The following is a 21350-nucleotide window of genomic DNA, read 5'->3' as shown; positions in this document are numbered from 1 at the left end:
TGTTCATATAAATTAAATTGATGTACAAGTGACATCATTCATATAAGATTTCACTATAGGGGAGCCTGGGTGGTCCAGTCGGTTAAGCGTTCGACTTCAGCTCAGGTCATGATCTCACAGTTCGTGAGTTTGAGCCCCGCATCAGGCTCTGTGCTGACAGTTCCGAGCCTGGAGCCTGCTTTCAATTCTGCATCTCCCTCTCTCTCTGCCCCTCCCCTGCTCATACTGTATCTCTCTCCCCTTCAAAAATAAATAAAAACATTAAGAAAAGAATAAAAAGATTTCACTGTAGTGTTCTAACGCTTTGTCCTACACTCTTTAGTATTCTTCTTGAGTGTCTTCCATCTCTATTGTTGTTGCCTCTCTTTCTTCTTTCTTCTCTGAGTTTTAATCATTGTTAAATCATTAAGCCCATTTTCTAAAGGCCTTTATTGTCTTCCTGTAACAGCCATTTAATGGTCTGGAAGATGTGTAAGTTGAGATTTCTTAAGATTCTCAGTCACAATAATTTCACATAATAAGTTACTGAATCATTCTAGGTTTGATCAGATTTTCAATAAATATATTTCTACTTTTTCTGTTCTTTGTTATGATATAAAGATCAGTAAGAGTACTAGAGTAGCTCCATTATGGCTGACTCTAAGAACTGTATTTAATTTTGTTAAAGCTAGGGTAATACCGTAATTGTTTTTGTTGTAATTCAACATGAAATATATGAAAGTGCAAAAAAAAAAAAAAGGTCTTAAAGCAGCATGTAAATATATTACGTTCAGTAATAGCATTAATTTTTACTATTTTACCTTAAATACTTGTTTTCATTAGAATCCACCTCACAATTTGCAGAAATTAAGATCAATATGTAAGAGTAGTCTAAATATAATACTATTTAACACTTACTGAGAGCCTACTAATGCCTCGTGGGATAATCATTTAATCCTTTTAATAGACCTGTATTATTAAAGGTCTTAAAGGTATTACTAAAGGAGACAGAGAGAGGTTAAATACATTTCTCGGGGGTAATATAGGTAATCAGTGATGGGGCTGGATTTGAACTCGGGTATAGTGATTCTAGAATCTATGTTCTTAGCCACAAAATCTCTTTCCGGACTATTCTGCCACTTTTTTTTTTTTTTTTTTTTTTTTTTTTTTTGGGCTGTTCCCAAAGATAGGATTCTTTGAATGAGTAGTGTATTGATGTCAAAGGACAGTTGCAAAATGTGTTTTATAACTGCCTGTTACATAATTTCCAATGTAATATATTTTTGTCCTATAAATCTTTTCTAGATACTTTTGCCCAAATTCTACCTCCCAACTCCTAGGTCTGAAATTATGCAGCTGACTGATGAAAATGTTTTGAAACTTTAGTAATGGTCTCTTATAGGAGTAGCTATCTACCCTGAAGAGAAACTTGGCTTGCTTTTATAAAGATTCTCTTAAGGAGGTTGACCTTTTTGTGTGAACTAGACTATATAATTTATCCTATAACAGTATCCTCACATCATGAGCAATAGTTCGAATAATATCCCGAGACCTTCTTACAACAAACTGGTAAACAAACTTTGCAGTGTATGTGGCATCTTTTCATGCAGAGCAGTAGAACTTTCTGTGGTAATGAAAATGTTTTATAAATGCAGTGTCTAATTGGTGATCACTAACCACCCACGGCTGTTTAGCACCCAGAATGTGAGCATGCAACTGAAGAACTACATTTTTATTTTATTTTATTAATTTAAACTTAAATAGCCACTTATTGCTAATAACTACTGTGTTGGACAGTGCAGATAATTTATTAAAAGTGATATGAAAAACAATAATCATAGTAAATTAGTAGACAAAGAAACATGAACTATCAGTTCACAAAGAGGAAATACATTTAACTGATAGGATAGAACTCAACTCCAGTAATAATTAAATACACCTTTAAAATAGTGACATAACAAATATTGCCTATTATATTAGTCAAAGAGACATATATTGCCATATATTGCTGATGGTTTGTAAAATGTATTACAGATCTTTTGGGAAACAATTTGTCAGTGAATAAAAACAAAATATTCATGTCTTTTAATCAAATTTACTCTTGCCAGGAACTTATTTTAAGGAAATAATCCAAACTTTCAAAAATGTTATGAGCTCAAAGGCATTAAATTGCTACATTATTTATAAAGGAGAACATATGCAGATTGTTAAAGAAGTTGTCTATCTTTCTGCTCAGAACTCTGTTACATGGCGATTAAAATTAGTTATTTCAGGACTGATACTCTCTACAGCTGATATATAACATTCAGTTTCTTTAAAAGTCAGTGAAATATTTTTATTAAGTCCTGGTGGTGGATACATGGGTGTTGTCATTATATTAGACACTTTGAAATATTTCATAATGAAAAGGGTAGCAATATAAAAATGCTTTTGTTATAATATTAATGGTAGCCAAAACCATAAGTTCATAAATGGCTGATTATATAAGTGTATAAAAAGTATGCTAAGATGAAAAAATTGAATAAAAGCATGTGAGCATTCAAATGATAGTTCTGTTATTTTTCATGTTTTTTAAAATGTATGCTTTTTTTTTAAATTACCTTTTAAAGAGTGATCTTTTGTGGGGAAGTAATTCTGATCTATACTAATAAACTACATAGAGAGCTAAATGTTTCCAAGTAAGACCCTTTAGTCACTATAACCTAATCAATTTCCCCTCTTAAAGTTCATATGTGTGTCCATCTTAGGAGAGTTAATGTGAGAAGTATGTCATAAAGCTTTAGAAAAATACACAATCTGATCGCTTCCAAGAATCCCAAACCATTCTAAGATTTTTTTTTAAGCTGGAGTGGACTTTTGAAATTATTTAGTCTGTATAGCAATTGGGCTTCAGATTGAGTCTGTAAAGGTTATATCCAGTGTCATGATCTTTGGTCAGTAGTAGAACTTGAACTCGAGCTAGTTTGATGGAATTCAGTTTCATTGTTCTTGGTATTGTATAGCCTTATCTCGATACTCCAGATTTCAGTTATTTGGAAGCACTCCAAGAGCCAAACTAATAGTGCTCTAAGAACGTAAGGTGGTAAGAGTCTACTTCCAAATTGAGGAATTGAGAAAGGTCTCACATTTGAGGAATGTGCATCAGAGGGAAGAGAGTTTACAGTATGTCAAGCTGTGAATGCAGGGAAGTGCAGGCTTTGTTGAGGCAGCAGGTAATCCAGTCTAGCCAAAGCATGGAATGTGTGGGAGGGTAAAATTAAAGGTAATAAATTGCAAAAATGATTGCAATATTTTAAGTAATTTTTATTTTAAAAGGATTATCTGGTTTTTGGAAAGTTAATATTTATCTTTTTTAAGTTGCAGACCCCAGCGTCTTTTGCACAAAGTGTTCAGGAACTAACAATTGCTCTCCAGCGAACTGGAGATCCAGCAAACTTGAACCGACTAAGACCCCATTTGGAGCTACTGGCAAACATTGACCCTAGTCCAGGTAAATAAACCCAAGGAAAATAAGTGGACTGTCCTATGTGTGTCTCAGTGCTGCTCAGTGATTCTTTTAATTATCTTTTGTTGCATTCCTATAAGAATTTCCCAGAGTGGTTACTCCAGACCTTTTACACAGTATTTAAATTTCTGACCACGATCTTGTCCATCTATCTCTTTATTGCTTCAACTAACACTTAATACTTTTTACCGTACTGCTCACTTGACCAGGAAAGTAATTCACTCTGGGATCCTTTTTGTTTTCTCTTTCTTGCATCACAAAATTATGCTGTATTTACCATTCTCATCTGCTTTGACAAAACTCAAGTTCTCTCATTTTGTCTCACTATGTATGTGTGAGCTTGAGTTCACCCATACGTCCATACATACACACATACATATAGAAATGCAATTCTATATATATTTCATATTTTTCATATGTCCTTAGTTGCATTTTCTTGGTCCCAGATTTTTCCTTCTCTGTGATAATGGTGTCTCATTCATCAAGTATCCTCTCTTGCATATTTTTACTTTATCAGCCCTTTTCCTACTCCTTCCCCTTGACCTGAAAATCACTCAACCTTCATTTTTCACATCTAAGGTATTTTAAAATCCTTATGTCCTATTGCTGTCCCTGTGTTTTATTCATGCTACTTGGCTAAAACTCTTACCATTCACTAGCAGTTTATCCCATTTCTTATTCCAAAGGCTTTTTCTCAGTCCTCAAATTACTTGATTTCTCTTTAGCGTTTGATGATGTTGTTAACTAATTTTTAATATAGAATTTTCCTGGGGCGCCTGGGTGGCTCAGTCGGTTAAGCATCCAACTCTTGATTTCAGCTCAGGTCATGATCTCTCGGTTCATGAGATCGAGCCCCATGTCAGGCTCGGCTCTGGACAGCATGGAGCCTGCTTGGGATTCTCTCTCTCCCTCTATACATGCTTTCTCTCCCTCAAAACAAAACAAAAAACCTCCTTATCCCTTATTATAAAGATATGCTTACTTTGACCACTCTTTCCTCTCTTGCCCACTGAGGAGTAGGCCAGTTGTATTCTTAGAATTTTGTTTTCTCTGCATTCTATTGGTGATGGTCATTTGTTACTCTCTGTAGAGAACAGATTCCCAAATTATCTCTAACGCTGTTATCTCTTCATCACTCCAGACTTACTTTACAAATGCTTTCTGAGATTCTCCATCATCTCCTCTTTGTTCTTCACAAATTCTTCTTCACTTGATACCAGCTCTTCCTGTGTTTTCTCTGTTAAATGACCTCACTGTCTGAGGTATTTACACTTAAAACCTGAGTCTTTTGTCCTAGTTCATATCTTTGCCTTTCACTTGCTCTACATACCATTTCAGACAATAGGATCTATCTTTTTTCACAATCTCCCTCTATCCCATGCCTGTTAATACTGCCTGGGTGAGGGCTGCATTATTTTCCCCAAGACCAAATGACTTCCATTTTCCTCTGTTCTTTTAATTCTTCCAATCCAGTCCACTTACTGCTGCAAAATAAATCACATCTCTGATCTTATTTCTATGCTCATAAACTTTCAGTGGCACCCCATTGCTTTATTGAATAAGGTTTGGAACTCTTGACAGTGGCCTTCAGGGCCCTCTGGTTTTTATCAACGTGCCTTAATAGGATTTACTACCAAAATTGCTTAATCAAACCAGGTCAGATATATTCCTAGAACTCAGTCATTTTTCTTTTTTTCACTACTGTGCTTTCTTATTCTGAGCAATCAAAAGAGCACTTCCTCACGTTCACTGCCCCACCCACCACCAGCCTGTCTGTCTGCATTCCTGACAGTGTTTTCTGCTCTCCTTGTGTGACAGTGGATAAATTGTGCCTCTAAGCTAAGGCCCCTCTCTCATCTCATGTTCTAATACCGTTTTGACAAGTATGTCACTCCAGTATCCTCTTTTTTATATCACCAAGTTTCCTTCTCTACTAGAGTATTTCTGTCAACAAACACAGCTCCCCGTCCCCCCCACTCCTTTTTTTTTTTTTTGCCTGCTGTTGGACTCACTCCAATCAGGCATTTATCTCCACTATTCAACCAAAACTGCTTTGTCAAGGTCACAAGTGACTTCCATGTACTTAGTTCAAACATCACTTCTTGGTTCTCATTTTATTTGACCTGTTAGCAGCATCTAATGTTGTTGTTCACTGTCTGATCCTCTTTAATACTTTCTTCACTCGGCTTCTAAGCCACCACGGTTTCCTTCTCATTTTACTGGACCCTCCTGAGCCTCCTTTCTGAGCTGATTTCTCATCTTCATAGCCTCTAATTTTTGGATTGCTCCCATAGTTTAATCCATGTATCTCTTTTCTGTTTATACCCATTCCCTAGATAATCTCTAGTCTCATAGCTTTAAATAGTATTTATACAACTCACAAATTTACTATATTTCATCAGTTCTGAAGCCCACATTTTTTTCAGATCTTAGCATTTCTGAAATTGGGATGCATCTGTATAAATAATGACATGATAATCTAATTAACAATATATTTTTCTGTTTTGGTGACACATAAAATAATGGTGTATGTAGCACTTGATTTTGAATCTGTGAAACAGGAGCACTCGGTGGCTCAGTAGGTTAAGCTTCCAACTCTTGATTTGGGCTCAGGTTGTGATCTCACGGTTCGGGAGATTGGGTGCCACCACATCGGGTTCTGCGTTGACAGAGCAGAGCCTGCTTGGGATTTTCTCTTTCCCTCTGCCTCTCTCCCCCTCTTTCTCTCAAAATAAATAAATGAACAACAACAACAAAAAAAGTATCTGAGAAACATGTATTATATCCAGCCCAAACCTCCTTCCTGAATTCTTTTGTATATCCACCTTCTCGCTCAATATCCAGAAGGTCTACTTGAATGTCTAGTATGAATTTCAGACTTAATCTGTCCAAAAGTGAGCTCTAAGCACTGCTCCCACCCCACTCCCATTCCTTTTAGTGGCAGCTCCAACCTTCCATTTCATTTTCTCCGTGCAAACACCTTAGAGATCTCCATAACTTTTTTTTCTCTCATATGTACATCTGATCCAACAGCATATTCTGTAGGCCCTCCCTTCAAAATCCATCTGCTTATCACCTTCACTATTACCACTCATCTCTCTTCAGGGATTATGGAATAGCTTCCTGTTGTCTGTCTGTTTTTAGCATAGGAGCCAGAGTGATTCTCTTAACCCTCTGCTCAAAAGTTCTCTGATGGTTTCCATCAATCACTAAAAGTGAAACTCTTGCCCGTGACCTACCAGGCCCCACATGATCTGGGGTTCTTTACTTCTTTCTAACCTTGTCTCCTATTCTTTTCCACCTGATTCATTCCTTTCCAGTTTCACCTCTACAGAACATGCCAGGCATCCTACCACATCAAAGCCTTCTCACTTATTCTTCCCTTTCCCTAGAACATTTTTCTCCTGATATATCCACAAGACGTACTCATGCCCTTCTTTCAGGTCTTTAATCAAACGTGACCTTCTTAAGGAGACCTTCTCAGGCCACCCAGTCTAAAATTTTACACATACCCGTCCCACTTCCCCTCTTTGCTCCATTTATCCAAGTCATCATTATGTAAATAGTTTGTATTTTGGTTATTTTATTGTCTGTCTCCTCTCTTTCAATATAATGGATTTTTGTTTTGATCACTACTGCTTCCCCAGCAACTAGAACAATACCTACGACTTATTAGTAGGTATTCTGAAAAATACCTTTTGTATGACTTTTCTCTTCACCGTCTCTACATCTTCATTTTGTTTCCAAGTGAAACTCCACGTCTCCTTCAAAGCCTCATTCACTTGCCATCACCTAGAAGTCTTTCAGAATGTCTCCAACAGGAAGTTATCTATTTGTCTTCTCCCTTTTTTTTATATTTTCTCTTAGAGAACATATTTGTGGTTAACTTTTCCTTTATAAAATCACAGTGCTGGCACTGGACAGATACTTACTAAATGAAGATATATAGTAGAGTTGCTTTATATAGTTAACTCTTCTATTAAACTTCGTAAACATTCTGTTTACCAATACTTGATTTATGCAGAATTTCAAAATGGACATTACAGATTGGTTAGTCCACTATTAAGTTTTGTTTGGACCACACGGTATGGATCTGCATAATATTCTGAATTTTTTAGATTCTGATACCTACAAACTTGGTAATTTTACGTGAAAATCTCAAATTTCAGTTTTGCTTAGGGAACAGTGTGTATCTGGCAGTGCTAGCTTTGCATCATCACATCATAGCAATCCACTAAAGTTGACAGGTAACCACAACCATAGATGTGGGACATACTCCAGTTCAGCACAGCCCCTGTCACTCTTCTGTTGTCATTTCCAACACGAAGGGTCTAATGGCAGTCGCCATTTATTGTCTGGTGTACTTAATTTCTTTATGTTAGCTTCCCTGTCCCTGTAGTTATTTTAGTTTACAGTCCATTCCTTAAAATGATGTTTAGGCAAATAAGTTATTACCTGAAAAGCTACATGAAGCCTAACTTGATTTCACTGAAGTTCTGATACTAACTCTTTTAATTAGTTCCATAGTGGGAACGTCAAATAGCATCACTGAAAATTTTTTTTTAATTTGTTATGTAGATGCTCCTCCTCCCACTTGGGAACAGCTAGAAAATGGGCTGGTGGCTGTGCGTACGGTGGTCCATGGTCTGGTAGACTATATCCAGAACCATAGCAAAAAGGGAGCAGACCAACAGCAGGTAAGGGGAATGTTTGAAACTTAGAAGTAAGGCACTGTTGATGTTGTGACAGATACAAAGCCGACAAGATGACATGAATATTTTGAGACTATGACTGTAGAACTGTAAATTAGTATGGTGAGCAGCCAATTTAATGGATTAGTCTAGTAATCTTATGTGGCAACAATGAAATTAAATAATCCTGTTGATCTAATGTTGTATTGGAGTCATGTTTCACATTGAATATATAGCAGCATTTGATTGTGTGTAAAGGTATGTATTTAAGTAAATGATTCTCTTTGGTTCCTATTCTATTTCAATTAGACAATATATATCACTTTTTAATGCTGTATCTGTCCAGTACTGTTCACATATTTGTAAATACTTCTTCCATAGCAGTATTTTAACATTTTTTATCCATATAATGTCTGTTGTGCCAGTGGGCGAAATTTTCTTCAAATACTTTTAAATGAAGTGTATGGCAGTAAAATGTAAGAGCTTATGTTATGGTTGGTTTTTAATTTTATTCCCAATAATTTTATTTTGCCCTCAGGATTTATGTTAGAGTTATTAGATCTTCTATTTTGCATTCGTAAGCTTGTGAAATTAAAATTTTGTATTAATTTATAGGGTTCGGGTAGATATTAACAACAGCTTCTCCGGGGCGCCTGGGTGGCTCAGTCAGATAAGCGTCTGACTCTTGATTTCGGTTCACATCATAATTAGGTTCGTGAATTCAAGCCCCACATCAGGCTCTGAGCTGAACAACATGGAACCTGCTTGAGATTCTCTCCCTCTCTCTCTCTGTGCTCCCCGCCCCTGAAATAAATATTTAAATTAAAAAAACACACACACAGTAGCTTCTTCAATATTTCTTTTTTCTTTGAGAGGCAAGAAATATTAAACATATCCTGCTGAGTTGGGGGGTGGCGGGACGCCTGACAGGTTCAGTTGGTAGAGCACTCTTGATCTTGGGGTTGTGAGTTCAAGCCCCATGTTGGGTATAGAGATTGCTTAAAAGTCGTTTTTAAAAAGTATTCTGCTGAGTAGAATAATATGGGTACAATTCTTGAATAGTCTAAGCATAGACCAGACTTTATTTTATGATAAGAAATAAAGATTAAAAACTTACTTTTAAATCTCTGTTCCATTAGACATCATAAAGAATGTAACAAAAATAATAAGATTAATCTAAGTTCTGCAAAAAGTGATAAAATGCATCAAATTTCATTTAACTTAGTATTATGTTTGATACCTCATTAACTCCCCACGTCCATCCTCCTTGTCTTGTATGGTAGTTGCAAATAATAAGTTTCATTTGTACTTTTAGAAATATTGTAAGTCCTTGGTATGTTCTTCTGCATATCAAGAATTGTTTGCAGAGTATTTTTCAGGTATGGAGCCTACTATAGATTTGTGTTGTCTCATAGGAAAACATCACTGGAAGTATAGCTATACTAAATATTGTCCAAAACAAATATTAGGACATACATTAGACATTTGAAGGTCCTAAACTCCAGTGGTTTGTCCATTATAGAACCTGGAAAGAAAGTCATAAAGCCCTTATGACGTTTAATCCAGGATTTATGTGATGTTACATGTTTGAGACGTTATGCCAACATATGAAAAAATCAGGACTCCGTTCTTTTAATTAATTATTTTTGGACTCCTAGACTTTAGACAGAATGACTTTCTAAGTGGCTTTTTGCTCTGCACAGTCTAGATAATTGTGTGAGTTAGTCTGAAGTCAGCGTCTAATGTTTTAATTTTGGTCTTAGCCTCCACAGCACAGCAAATATAAAACATACATGTGTCGAGATATGAAGCAGAGGGGAGGATGTCCGCGTGGGGCCAGCTGTACATTTGCACACTCACAGGAGGAACTGGAGAAGTAAGTGTAAAGGTTATCAAATTCAACTTTCTAATAACTTGTTATAAAATAAGGTAGAGTTACTAAGTAGAATAATTTGCCACTGTTGAGAAACAGAAAAAGAGTAGTTGCATTCTCTTTAATGAATGGGAAATATTTAGAAAGTAATACAGAATTGTAAAAATTAAGAAAACTGAAGCAGTTTCTTCAGCTTTCATTACATCGTGCCCACAAATAGGAAACTAAATATAGAAGTGAGTCATTTGCACTTTCCCCCCAAAATTAAAACTCTTAAGAATTTTCATCCATTCTAACTTACTGATTTTAAATAATTGAATAATGTATTTCCAGTGGAAAAACTTGCCCTTTGCTCAATTCAAGAAATTATTTTATTGCCAGGCTTAACTTCCCAGATTCTTTTAAATTTCCCAGATTCTTTTAAATTTCAGAGATCAAATAATTCCACTGATGTTAAATTTTCCAGCACATAGTAGAAAGAAAAGAAAATGAATTGTACTCATATAAACTAAAATGGGAAACATAACCAGAATGGAAAATAAAGCTCCCGTTGGCATTACCACCACCACCACCACCAACAACAACAAATACCAAATAAAAAATTAACAAGAAATATTGAGGACCAGTGTAAATTGAATTAGTAAGCTACCTAGGCAAATAAGAATTGAATAGGGGCACCTAGGTGGCTCACTTGGTTAAGCCTCCAACTCTTGATTTAAGCCGAGGTCATTGTCTCTCAGATTGTGAATTCAAGCCTTGCATCGGTCTCTGTGCTGACAGCATGGAGCCTCCTTGGGATTGTCTGTCTGCCCTTCCCCTGCTTGTGTGTGCACATGTGCATGCACGCGCTCTCTCTCTCTCTTTCTCTCAAAAATAAACATGGGGTCGGGGGTCAGAGAGAGAGACAGAATCAGAAGCAGGCTTCAGGCTCTAAACTGTCAGCACAGAACCCAGTGCGGGGCTCAAACCCACAAACCGTGAGATCATGACCTGAGCCAAAGTCAGATGCTTAACTGACTGAGCCACCGAGGCGCCCCTAAAAAAATCTTTCAAAAAATAAAATTAAATTAAAAAAGAGAAGAATTGAATAAATAAAGAAGGATACTGTGTTCTTGGATAAAAATTCCCATTATACAGGTTTTATTTTCTCAGTAAATTCAGTGAAATCTCAATCAAAACCTTAACATGATGATTGTTAGGATCTAACAAAATCATTCATTGGGAAAAGTAAATATGTGCAAACAGCCAGAGAAATTCTGAAAAAAAGAAGTTTTCAACAGACTGGACTAGACTATCAACTTTTAAAGTGTATTATGAGCTGAAGTGCATATAGAGACTGGTTTTAGCATAGGAATAGCTAGATCAATGAAGTACAATGGAAAATCTAGAAAGAATGCCAGACACAATAGGAACTGAGCATTTGTGCTGAAGATGGAGTTTCACATCAGTAACAAAGAAGATGACATTGAAACAACTGCTGTCCATTTGAAAAATCATTAGAACTCAATTCTTACCTTTATACCAAACCGAATTATAAACGTATCAGAGATCTAAATCTTTAAGAAGGAAATGATACACTACTTAGGGATCTTTGCTGTTTTTGTTAACCTAATCTTACAATAGGAAAGGATTTTCTCAAGAATGACAACCCAGCATCCATAAAGGAGAAGACTGATAAATTTGATTACAGAAAAGTTAAGATAAGGCCCAAACGCCAGAATTCAAAAAAAAGATTGCTGGGGAAATGACATACAGAGGACGTACCCCTAACACAAAATGAGTTGCTACAAATCTGTAAGAAAGCGAAGAACCAGTAAATATATGGCTCATGAACATATAAGCACTTCACAGAAGAAATAGTAATAAACATGTAAAAGTATGTTCAACTTCATTGATTGTTAAATACAAATTAAGACAAAATTATATTTTGAACTATCAAATTCATAGAGACTGTAATACTACCCAGTGTGTGATAAGATAATGAAAAAGGACATTTTTTAAAATATTACCAGTAGGAGTTATAATAGTTTTGGAACATTATAACAGTTTCTAATGTGCATAGAGTAAGTAGACTTAGCTGTTCTGCTTCTAGTTAGTTACACAAGGTCGCAAGTACATGTACAGAAGCACCTGTTACTGCATTTTTTTTAGCAAAAAATAGGAATAGCCTAAAATGTACCAACGTAAGGGAATATCCAGAATGTGAAAGGAAGAAGTTACAACCCTATTTCTGTTAATAACAATCTTACATACATATTAAGGCAGTGTGTGGAGTGGAAAATCTGCAGGATTATGTACCAAACTGCTAACAGTGGTTATGTCTGAGGAGTAGTGTCTCCTCCCCACCCCTATAAAATTTGTCCAATATGGGAAACATTTGGAAAAATAGCATTATTCTTATGGGAGTTTGTCTTTGAGATTATTTTTTAAAGTGCTCTAGCAAGAGTAAATACATTTGCTTTCATCGTTGAGGAACAAGGGTAGTAGAGGCTGATGGCTTGGCTTAATATTTTTCCTGTGGTTAGATTTACAATCTACATGTCTTTTATACTGCAGTATCTGTTTATATTTAGGCATTATGTTTTCACTAATCCACTTTTAGAATAATTTCAATTTTGTGTAGGCATACATAGCATCAGCATTTCTGAATCGTATCTGATACAAATTACTATTCTTGATTATATACAAATTTTAATGGAGGAGAGCCTGTGTGGTTCAGTGTATTGAGCATCCGACTCTTGGTTTTGGCTCAGGTCATTATCCCCCCAGGGTTGTGGGATCGAGCCCTGCGTTGGACTCTGTGCTGAACGTGGAGCCTACTTGGGACTCTCTCTTTCTCACTCTTTCCCTCTGCCCCCATCATGCTCTCTCTCTAAAATAAAAAAAAAAAAAAAAAATTACTGGAATAAATGGCAAAATTTCCTCTGTACACAGGCTTTATGTTTTATTGTTACAGTATAGAGTCACTGTATCCCACGGCATTCGTGGGGAAGCTAAAGCAAAATATTTCAGAAACTGTCTTCTAAAGATTTTCCTTACCCCCTCTAAATATGTTTGAGAAATAGAACTTACAATAAAGTAAGTTATAATACAAATATTAATATGATTAGTAATGTTACAAATACTTATAAGGAATTTTATACTTCATGTGTTGCCTGACATTTTATAGGGTATACACACATACAAGTTTTCAGGTTGATAGCTACAGCCAGTGTTTCAAGAGTATTTCCAGAAAGTAATGTTCTTGGCATCTTTTCCTTTTGTATCTGTTTCTTAAATACATTTTAGTGCTTGGTTTCGCTTTTATAATTTTGGGTTTTGGTGTATGCTTTTGCTTTTTATATAGGTTTCGTAAAATGAACAAACGCCTGGTTCCCAGAAGACCCCTGAGTGCCTCTTTGGGTCAACTTAATGAGGTGGGCCTGCCCTCAGCAGCTGTCCTTCCAGATGAAGGTGCAGTGGATCTGCCTAGCAGAAAAACCCCCGCTCTGCCAAATGGAATTGTATCAGCAGGGAATACGGTAACACAGCTGATTCCACGAGGGACAGACCCCACCTACGATTCTAGTCTGAAACCAGGAAAGATAGATCATCTGAGCAGTAGTGCCCCTGGATCCCCTCCTGACTTGTACGTTATTTTTCCTAATTTTTATTTAAAATTTCTCCTTTATAAACAAAGTAGAGGGAAGAAAGATAATCAGTGTTTTGGTTTAAAAAAAAAACAAAACTCATTTTTGGCTATATTTTGTTTATTTTCTATGCCAGTTCGTTTTAAGAAATAATTAGCATAAGTGAGATAAGGTCAAAGTTTACAAATTTTGTAAAAGAAATGACTATTAGGAAAAAACAGTTTTCCGGGGTGCCTGGGTGGCTCAGTTGGTTGGGCATCTGACTCTTGATTTTGGTTCAGGTTATGATCTCTCGGTTTGTGGGTTCAGGCACTCACAGCATGGAGCATGCTTGGGATTCTCTCTGTGCCCCTCCTGCTCACCCATGCATTCGTGTCCCCACCCTGCCCCCCGCCCCCACTCAAAATAAATAAAAAAAGAAAAAGTTACCCAAATTGAGGCTTTTTTTTTTTTTTTTTTTTTTTTTTTTACATTTACAATATGTGTATATTAGAAGTATTTTTGAGACCTTAAAGTTGACCTTTGGAATTTTATTCTTTTAGGCTGGAATCTGTCCCTAAGAGTATTTCTGCCTTACCTGTGAATCCACATCCTGTACCTCCAAGGGGGCCAACAGACTTGCCTCCCATGCCTGTCACCAAACCCCTTCAGATGGTCCCACGGGGTTCTCAGTTATATCCAGCGCAACAGGCAGATGTTTATTATCAGGATCCTCGAGGAGCTGCCCCACCATTTGAACCAGCACCTTATCAGCAGGGTAATGATCTTTTATTTATGTTGCTCACTTTTCTTAGGAGTTAGAACAATTCCAAGAAAGAGTGATCATATTTACAGAAGCCTCGAGGTAAATAAATGCACTTATTTAATACTGTAGAAAAAGTTGAGACTTTATGATCAACTAAATAGTATAAAATAAGTGAGTTAGCAAAGCTTTATAAATAAACCAACTGCCCAAATCACTGAAAGCTAGTTGTATATTAAATATGTGCATATATTTGTGGAAATAACAAGTCGCCCAAGTAGACCATGGAAAGAATATTATGGTGGGTACACACACTATGTTTTTCAGTTATCACATAATACTTTTGGGGGCCCTGTAACATTTATGAGAATAATGCAGCATACATGGTATAGAGAGTTGATAGTGTAGAATCAATATTAATAAAGGATAGTGTGAGCGTACATATGTTGTATATATATGTGGGTATGTGTGTGTTTAAAATTCAGTGTTCCATTGTGGTAGTTAATATTAATGTGGGAGAGATGAACTGCAAGACTCAAGGGAGATCACTGAGAATTAAGGAATCAAAAAGACTTGATGGAAGAATGCTCTAACTAGAGGTATGGGAATAGAAAGATAAATTTACAAGTGGATTGCAAAGATGACAGTCTAGAGTCAAGGAGTAGTAAGGAGACTGTTGTTAAACCAGGTTTTGAGTATTGAGGCCTAGATTAGTGCGTTCAGAAAGAAGAAGGGATTAAAGGAAATAGGCAAATTTGAAAAATTAGCCAGTTTTAATGATAATACCAGGTATGGATAATAGAGGAGATGACCAAGAGGCTTCACATACACAATTGCTATGAAAAAACATGAACACTCCTTTTTAAACTAAAGTGTTGGATCTCTGTCAGAGACAGTGTAGTGCTATTATTTTTTAAACTGGGATAGATTAAAGATGTTCTCCTTTTTTCCCCAAGGCTATCTTAACTTTGAATCAGAAATGCCTTCTCTACTTTCAAAAGAATAGCTTTAAATTGGTATGACATTGTCAGTACACATAAAAATATGATGAAAGGTTTTTGTATCTTCCTTTGGGCCATCCATCACAGGAAAAACTCAAGTACTTTTGAGTACTTAAATACATTGTATCAGTCAGGGTCCACTGGCAGATAACAGAAATCATTCTTGCTGCATTAAGCAGAAAGAGGTTTAATGCATGGCATTTAGATACCCACAAAATCAGTGGAAGTATTGGAGAAGTAGGCTTAAGCTAGGCCTCCAGGAATGACTCTCAGAAGTAGCTACTAAAAAAGCCCAATTACAATGAGGAAGCTGTAGAAATAGAATTTTGGGGTCCTACCTGTGCGCCAGGATCACATCACTTGAGACAAAAGTCTGAAAATTAGGAAGCTACTGCCACAACTTTTGTCTCAAGAATTCTAGAGCTATGCAATAGCTACTATGCACACAGTTTGTGTGCCATGTTGCTTTCTAGTTAACTCAGTTTCACATTCAGAATTCGTGTGAGTGATTTGTGGAACCCAAGTCTCAAGGGAAGGTAGTCTTTTGGTTTCCAATGTTTGCATCGCGTTAAGGCACACCAGAAAGATGGTCAGTTGAGAGAGCCAGTCTGCTATTGTAGATTATAAATAGATTAGGTTTTTTGATGACTTTTAAGGATTAAGGTTAATTTCTGCTTATTTTTCATAAAGTTAGCCTGACGACATAAGCAGAAGGGAAAACCTAAAGAAATGGATTTTTAATTCTTTAGTGTTGAGATATTTCAGAAGGGAAAATATGAAAAGATAGATTGGCTTATTGTTGCTTTTGGTTCCTCCTCTGCATTGTACAGGTATGTACTACACTCCACCACCACAGTGTATGTCCCGCTTTGTCAGACCGCCACCATCTGCTCCTGAACCTGGTCCTCCCTACTTGGATCACTATCCACCCTATCTCCAGGATCGTGTAGTAAACTCTCAGTATGGCACACAGCCACAACAGTATCCACCTATGTACCCGCCACACTATGATGGCCGCCGAGTGTACCCTGCTCAGTCGTACACAAGAGAGGAGATTTTCCGAGAAAGTCCTATTCCCATTGAGATTCCACCTGCAGCAGTGCCATCCTATGTGCCAGAATCCAGAGAAAGATACCAACAGATGGAGGGTTACTATCCAGTGGCTCCCCATCCAACTCAGATCAGACCTTCGTACATCAGAGTATGCTGGGCTTTTTTCTTCCTATATAGATTTAATTTGATTGTTGTTGCAGTGATATACCTTTTAGCCATGGTAATAACCCTTTGATTAATTCTTTTTTGTAAGAAACCCCCCCCCCTTCCTTTTTTACATCTTTTCACAATTTGGGTAGGATTTTGGGGTTTGTTTGGTTTTTTTTAAACCATTAAAAGGGATAAAAAACCCCACCCCACTCCCACTAACTCTTCTTAGTCTCTGAAGTTTAGATAGTTTATTTAACATTTCTATATCTACATTGACCCTTGAACCATGCAGGCGTTAAGGGGCAGAACCCTGCCTCATGCAATCAAAAACCCATGTAATAACTTTTGACTCCCTGAAGACTTAACTGCTAATAGCCTACTGTTGACCAGAAGCCTTTACCAATAACATAAATAGTTGGTTAACGCATATTTTGTGTGTTATATGTATTATATGCTGTGTTCTTACCATAAGGTAAGCTAGAGAAGAAATGTTACCAAAATCGTAAGAGAAAATGTATTTACAGAACTGTATTTATGGAAACAAATTTTTATGAGTGGACCTTTGCCATTCAAGCTTGTATTGTTCAAGGGCCAACTTTATTTAGAAATTATGGTCTCTGGCTAAGAAAAAGAAACTTAAATTTAGCTCTTTGGGAAATCCTCAAGAGTTTTTTTGGGTGGGTTACTTATTTTGTTTTGCTTTGTTGCAGTAAGTCTCAGGATTTTCACATATTGAGATGAATATACAAGTTGCTGTCTATTTAAAATATGTGCTAAATGAATTAATGTGTTCTGAAATTCTCAGTTTTTACTAAACTTTGCATTTTCAGGAGCCTCCTTATAGCCGGCTTCCTCCTCCTCCTCAGCCCCATCCTAGTCTAGATGAGCTACATCGCAGACGAAAGGAAATAATGGCCCAGCTAGAGGAAAGGAAGGTTATCTCTCCACCTCCTTTTGCACCTTCACCGACATTGCCTCCTGCCTTTCATCAAGAGGAGGTAAGCACATCATTTTTAGTCCCATTTATCAATTTTTCCTCCATCATTGGTTTGCTGTGTGTCTTGTTTAAGTAATCTTGGCTGTTTCCAAGATGATGAAGATATTTTCCTGTGTTTTCTTCTAAAAGGTTTATTATTTTATTTTACAATTACATCTGTAATCCATCTAGAATTGATTCTTGTTACTGTGTTAGGGGTGAAGATCCATTTTTCCCCCGTAGGATATGTCCTTTACCTAGCACCATTTAATGAAAGGCCATCTTTTCCCTAGTGCTCTGCAGTCATCATTATCATAATCAGGTCACCTTTGTCATAGTCGGGTAACTGTAAAAGATTCTGGACTCTCTTCTGTTTCATTGATCTATATCCTCTGTCTTTGTAGTCATACCACATTGTATTAGTATAGTTTTATAATATGTCTTAATATGTGGTGATGTATTTCCAGTTTTGTTATTCTTCAATATTACCTTTGCTGTTCTTAGTCCTTGCAATTTCCAAACACATTTTAGAATCAACATGTTGATGTTCACAAAAGTATCAGTTTTTATTAGGATTACATCGAATCTCTGGATCTGTGCTGTCCAGTATGGTAAACACTAGCCACATGTTGGTAATGAGTACTTAAAATAATATAGCTAGTCCAGATTCAATTGTACTGTAAACGTAAAATATACACTGGGCCCGAGACTTAGTATGCCCCAGGAGTAAAACATTTCATTAATATATTTCTTAATTGCATGTTAAAATGATAATACTTTGGATGTATTAGATTAAATAGAATATATTAGCAAAAGTAATTTTACCTGTTTCTTTTTTTCGTGTGACTGCTAGAAAATTTTTACGTTAATATATGGGGGCTCATTTTATTTCCATTGGACATTGTTGTTTTAGATTGGTTTAGGGAGAAGTGACATCTTTCGAATATTGAGTCTGCAAGAACATTATATATCCACCGCTTACTTGGATCTTTAATCTCTTTCAGAAATGTCATAAATCGTAGTTTTCAGTGTCTTGCACATCTTTAATTAAACTTATTCCTAGATAACTGATATATATATTTTTTTAATGTTTATTTTTTGAGAGAGAGAGACAGAATGTGAGCAGGGGAGGGGCAAAGAGAGAGGGAGACAACAGAATCCGAAGCAGGCTCCAGGCTCTGAGCTGTCCGCACAGTGCCCGATGCGGGGCTCGAACTCACGAGCTGTGAGATCATGACCTGAGTCGAAGTCAGACACTTAACCAACTGAGCCACCCAGGCACCCTGATAACTGAGATTTTTTTAAACTAATGGAATTCTTCTTGAAATTTCATTTTGTTACTAATACAGAGAAATTAAATAGATTTTTCTGTATTGACCCTTGTATTCAGCAGTGTTGCCGACTTTCCATGTTGATTCTAGCATATATTAGTGGACTCTTTTGGATTTTCCATACACACAATCAAATCCTCTGTGAATAATGACCGTTTGACTTTCTCCTTCTCAATTCTTAGGTCTCTTCTTTTTCTTAACCTTGTGCTAGCTAGATCTTCCACTATAATGTTGGTTGAATAAAAGGAATGACAACAAGTAGTCTTATCTCTAGTCGTTGAGTAAATAGAGCTTTTAATAATTTACCATTATTATGTTTGCTGTAGGTTTTTTGGTAGATAATCTTTATCAAATTAATGAAATTCCTCTCTATTCTTGGTGTTAGACTTTTAATAAGTAAGATTCACCAAGGATTTATTTAACTCAGTAATGAGGAAAATAGGATGGTGAAATTGATCAAGAGAAAAAGAAAGGTTAATACAGTAATGTGAAAGGCAGGAAAAAAACCCTGAAAGTTGCTAGAATAAACTGGTTAATGTACTACAGGGCTCCAAAGCATAATCTTGGGGATTATCTTTGTGTTTCTGTAGGACACTGGTGATTGTTAATTATGAATGAATGTTGTCTTATGATCTTTTTAATATCTACATGGTCTTTGGTGGTGTTCATTTTCCACTTACAATATCGGTGGTAATTTTTTTTCTTGGTCAGTCTTCCTAGGGATTTATCAAATTTTTCTTTTTCTTTTTTTTTTTCCAAAAAGCCAGCTTTTGCTTTGTTGATCTCATTTATTTATTTTGGTTTATTGATTGATTGTATTCACTGCCTCAACAGTGTGTGTAAGTGTTGTTTTGTTTTTTTTTTAAGTCAAATAGGTTTTCTCAGCAGGGTTGCAGTTGATATTATGTAAGGAAAATGTCTTACATCCTTTATGTATAGAATTATGATTCTAAACAGGTTTACTGTCTGACAGATTATGAATAATAACAATGAAAACTGAAAAGTGAAGTGCATCACATTGCATATAGTAAGCAGTAATCTTTTGGGTCTGTGAACGTGGTCTACTAAATAACAGTTGTTTAGTTACCCAACTTTCCTATCTAAACACTTTAGATGAATTTTCCATAATAAAGTAGGTTAATTAGTAAAATCATAACATCTTCTATTAATAATCTAACTTCATTTGTAAGTATAAACATAGAGCATGAGTGGGGGAGAGGGGCAGAGGGAGAGTGAAAGAATCTTAAGCAGGCTCCATGAGCCAAAATCAAGAGTCGGACATGGGGTGCCTGGGTGGCTCAGCAGGTCAGTGTCCAATTTCGGCTCAGGTCATGATCTTGCACAGTTGGTGGGTTCAAGCCACACGTCAGGCTCTGTTCTGACACCTGAGAACCTGGAACCTGCTTTGGATTTTGTGTCTCCCTCTCTGCCCCTTCCCCACTCACACTCTGTCTCTCTCTCTCTCTGTCTCTCTCTCTCTCTCTGTCTCTCTCTCTCTCTCAAAAATAAGTAAACCAAAAAAAAAATTCGGATGGTCAACCACTGAGCCAGCCAGGTGCCCCAACATTACATTTTTTCAAACATTGTATTTTAGAGTCCTCCTAGAACCTAGTTAGGCCATACTATTTTATCAGCAATATGACACTGCAAAAAGTAAGCTAGTTTTGGAATCAAAGATAATTTATTTTTGAAGTTAAGCTGTGTCACTCCATGAGATCTTTTGTAAATTACTTAGCCTCCCTAAACTCTGAAGCTCCGGTTTCTCCATTTATAAACCAAACATAATAAAGCCTACTTCATAGTGATGTGGGAAAGATTTAAGTAAGACATAAGGCCTCTGGCACACATCCAGCATTTAATAAATAATAACTTTTTTTTATTTCTAATAAAAATTAGGATCCTCACTATTAAGGAACTTTATCTAGAATTATTTTAGTTACTGTTATCTGATTATATTCTTATATTATTTGTTTGATTATAAACTACATATAATTGTACTAAATTAGTACATTATAAAAATACATAACATAGAGAAATTTCTCCAAAGTCCCATAGTTTGTATCACTGTAAATTTATTATACGTTTCAACTTTGTAAATATATTTCCACTTTTATGTGCACGAACTAATGTATTGTTTTTTAATAGGATCATTTAGTACTATATTCTGAGGTTTTGTTTGCATCTTACTGTTTTTTTTTTCCTTTTACTTAACCAATTATCCTGGATGTCTTTCTTTGTCAGATATAAACTTATCTCATTCTTTTTAACAGCTGTATAATACATTAGGGTGGGGCGGGGGTAAGCTCTTCTTAGTAGGTCATATCAAGATATGAAAACAAGCTATTGTATTGGTGCCTCAGTGGGTTGAGCACCTAACTCTTGATTTCAGCTCAGGTCATGATCCCAGGGTTGTGGGATCA

At 36.2% G+C, this 21350-nt stretch overlaps 1 protein-coding gene across 8 annotated transcripts in view; it reads left to right on the top strand.

Annotated features, from left to right (window-relative positions):
• The window catches only part of RC3H1 (ring finger and CCCH-type domains 1), an 81084-nt gene that overhangs the window by 45483 nt on the left and 14251 nt on the right, over positions 1–21350 (top strand). For all 8 annotated transcript variants that reach the window (XM_042926209.1, XM_042926202.1, XM_042926208.1 and 5 more), the window contains 7 exons: positions 3337–3469; positions 8063–8181; positions 9939–10051; positions 13395–13676; positions 14220–14434; positions 16251–16621; positions 17454–17621. In XM_042926209.1, the coding sequence (XP_042782143.1) occupies positions 3337–3469; positions 8063–8181; positions 9939–10051; positions 13395–13676; positions 14220–14434; positions 16251–16621; positions 17454–17621 (1401 nt within the window). The remainder of the gene's footprint in view (positions 1–3336; positions 3470–8062; positions 8182–9938; positions 10052–13394; positions 13677–14219; positions 14435–16250; positions 16622–17453; positions 17622–21350) is intronic.

The sequence above is a fragment of the Panthera leo genome, chromosome F3 (assembly GCF_018350215.1).
Source record: "Panthera leo isolate Ple1 chromosome F3, P.leo_Ple1_pat1.1, whole genome shotgun sequence".
Taxonomy (NCBI): Eukaryota; Metazoa; Chordata; class Mammalia; order Carnivora; family Felidae; genus Panthera; species Panthera leo.
Note: the sequence above shows the minus strand (reverse complement) of the source record. Positions and strands in the feature narration are given on the sequence as shown.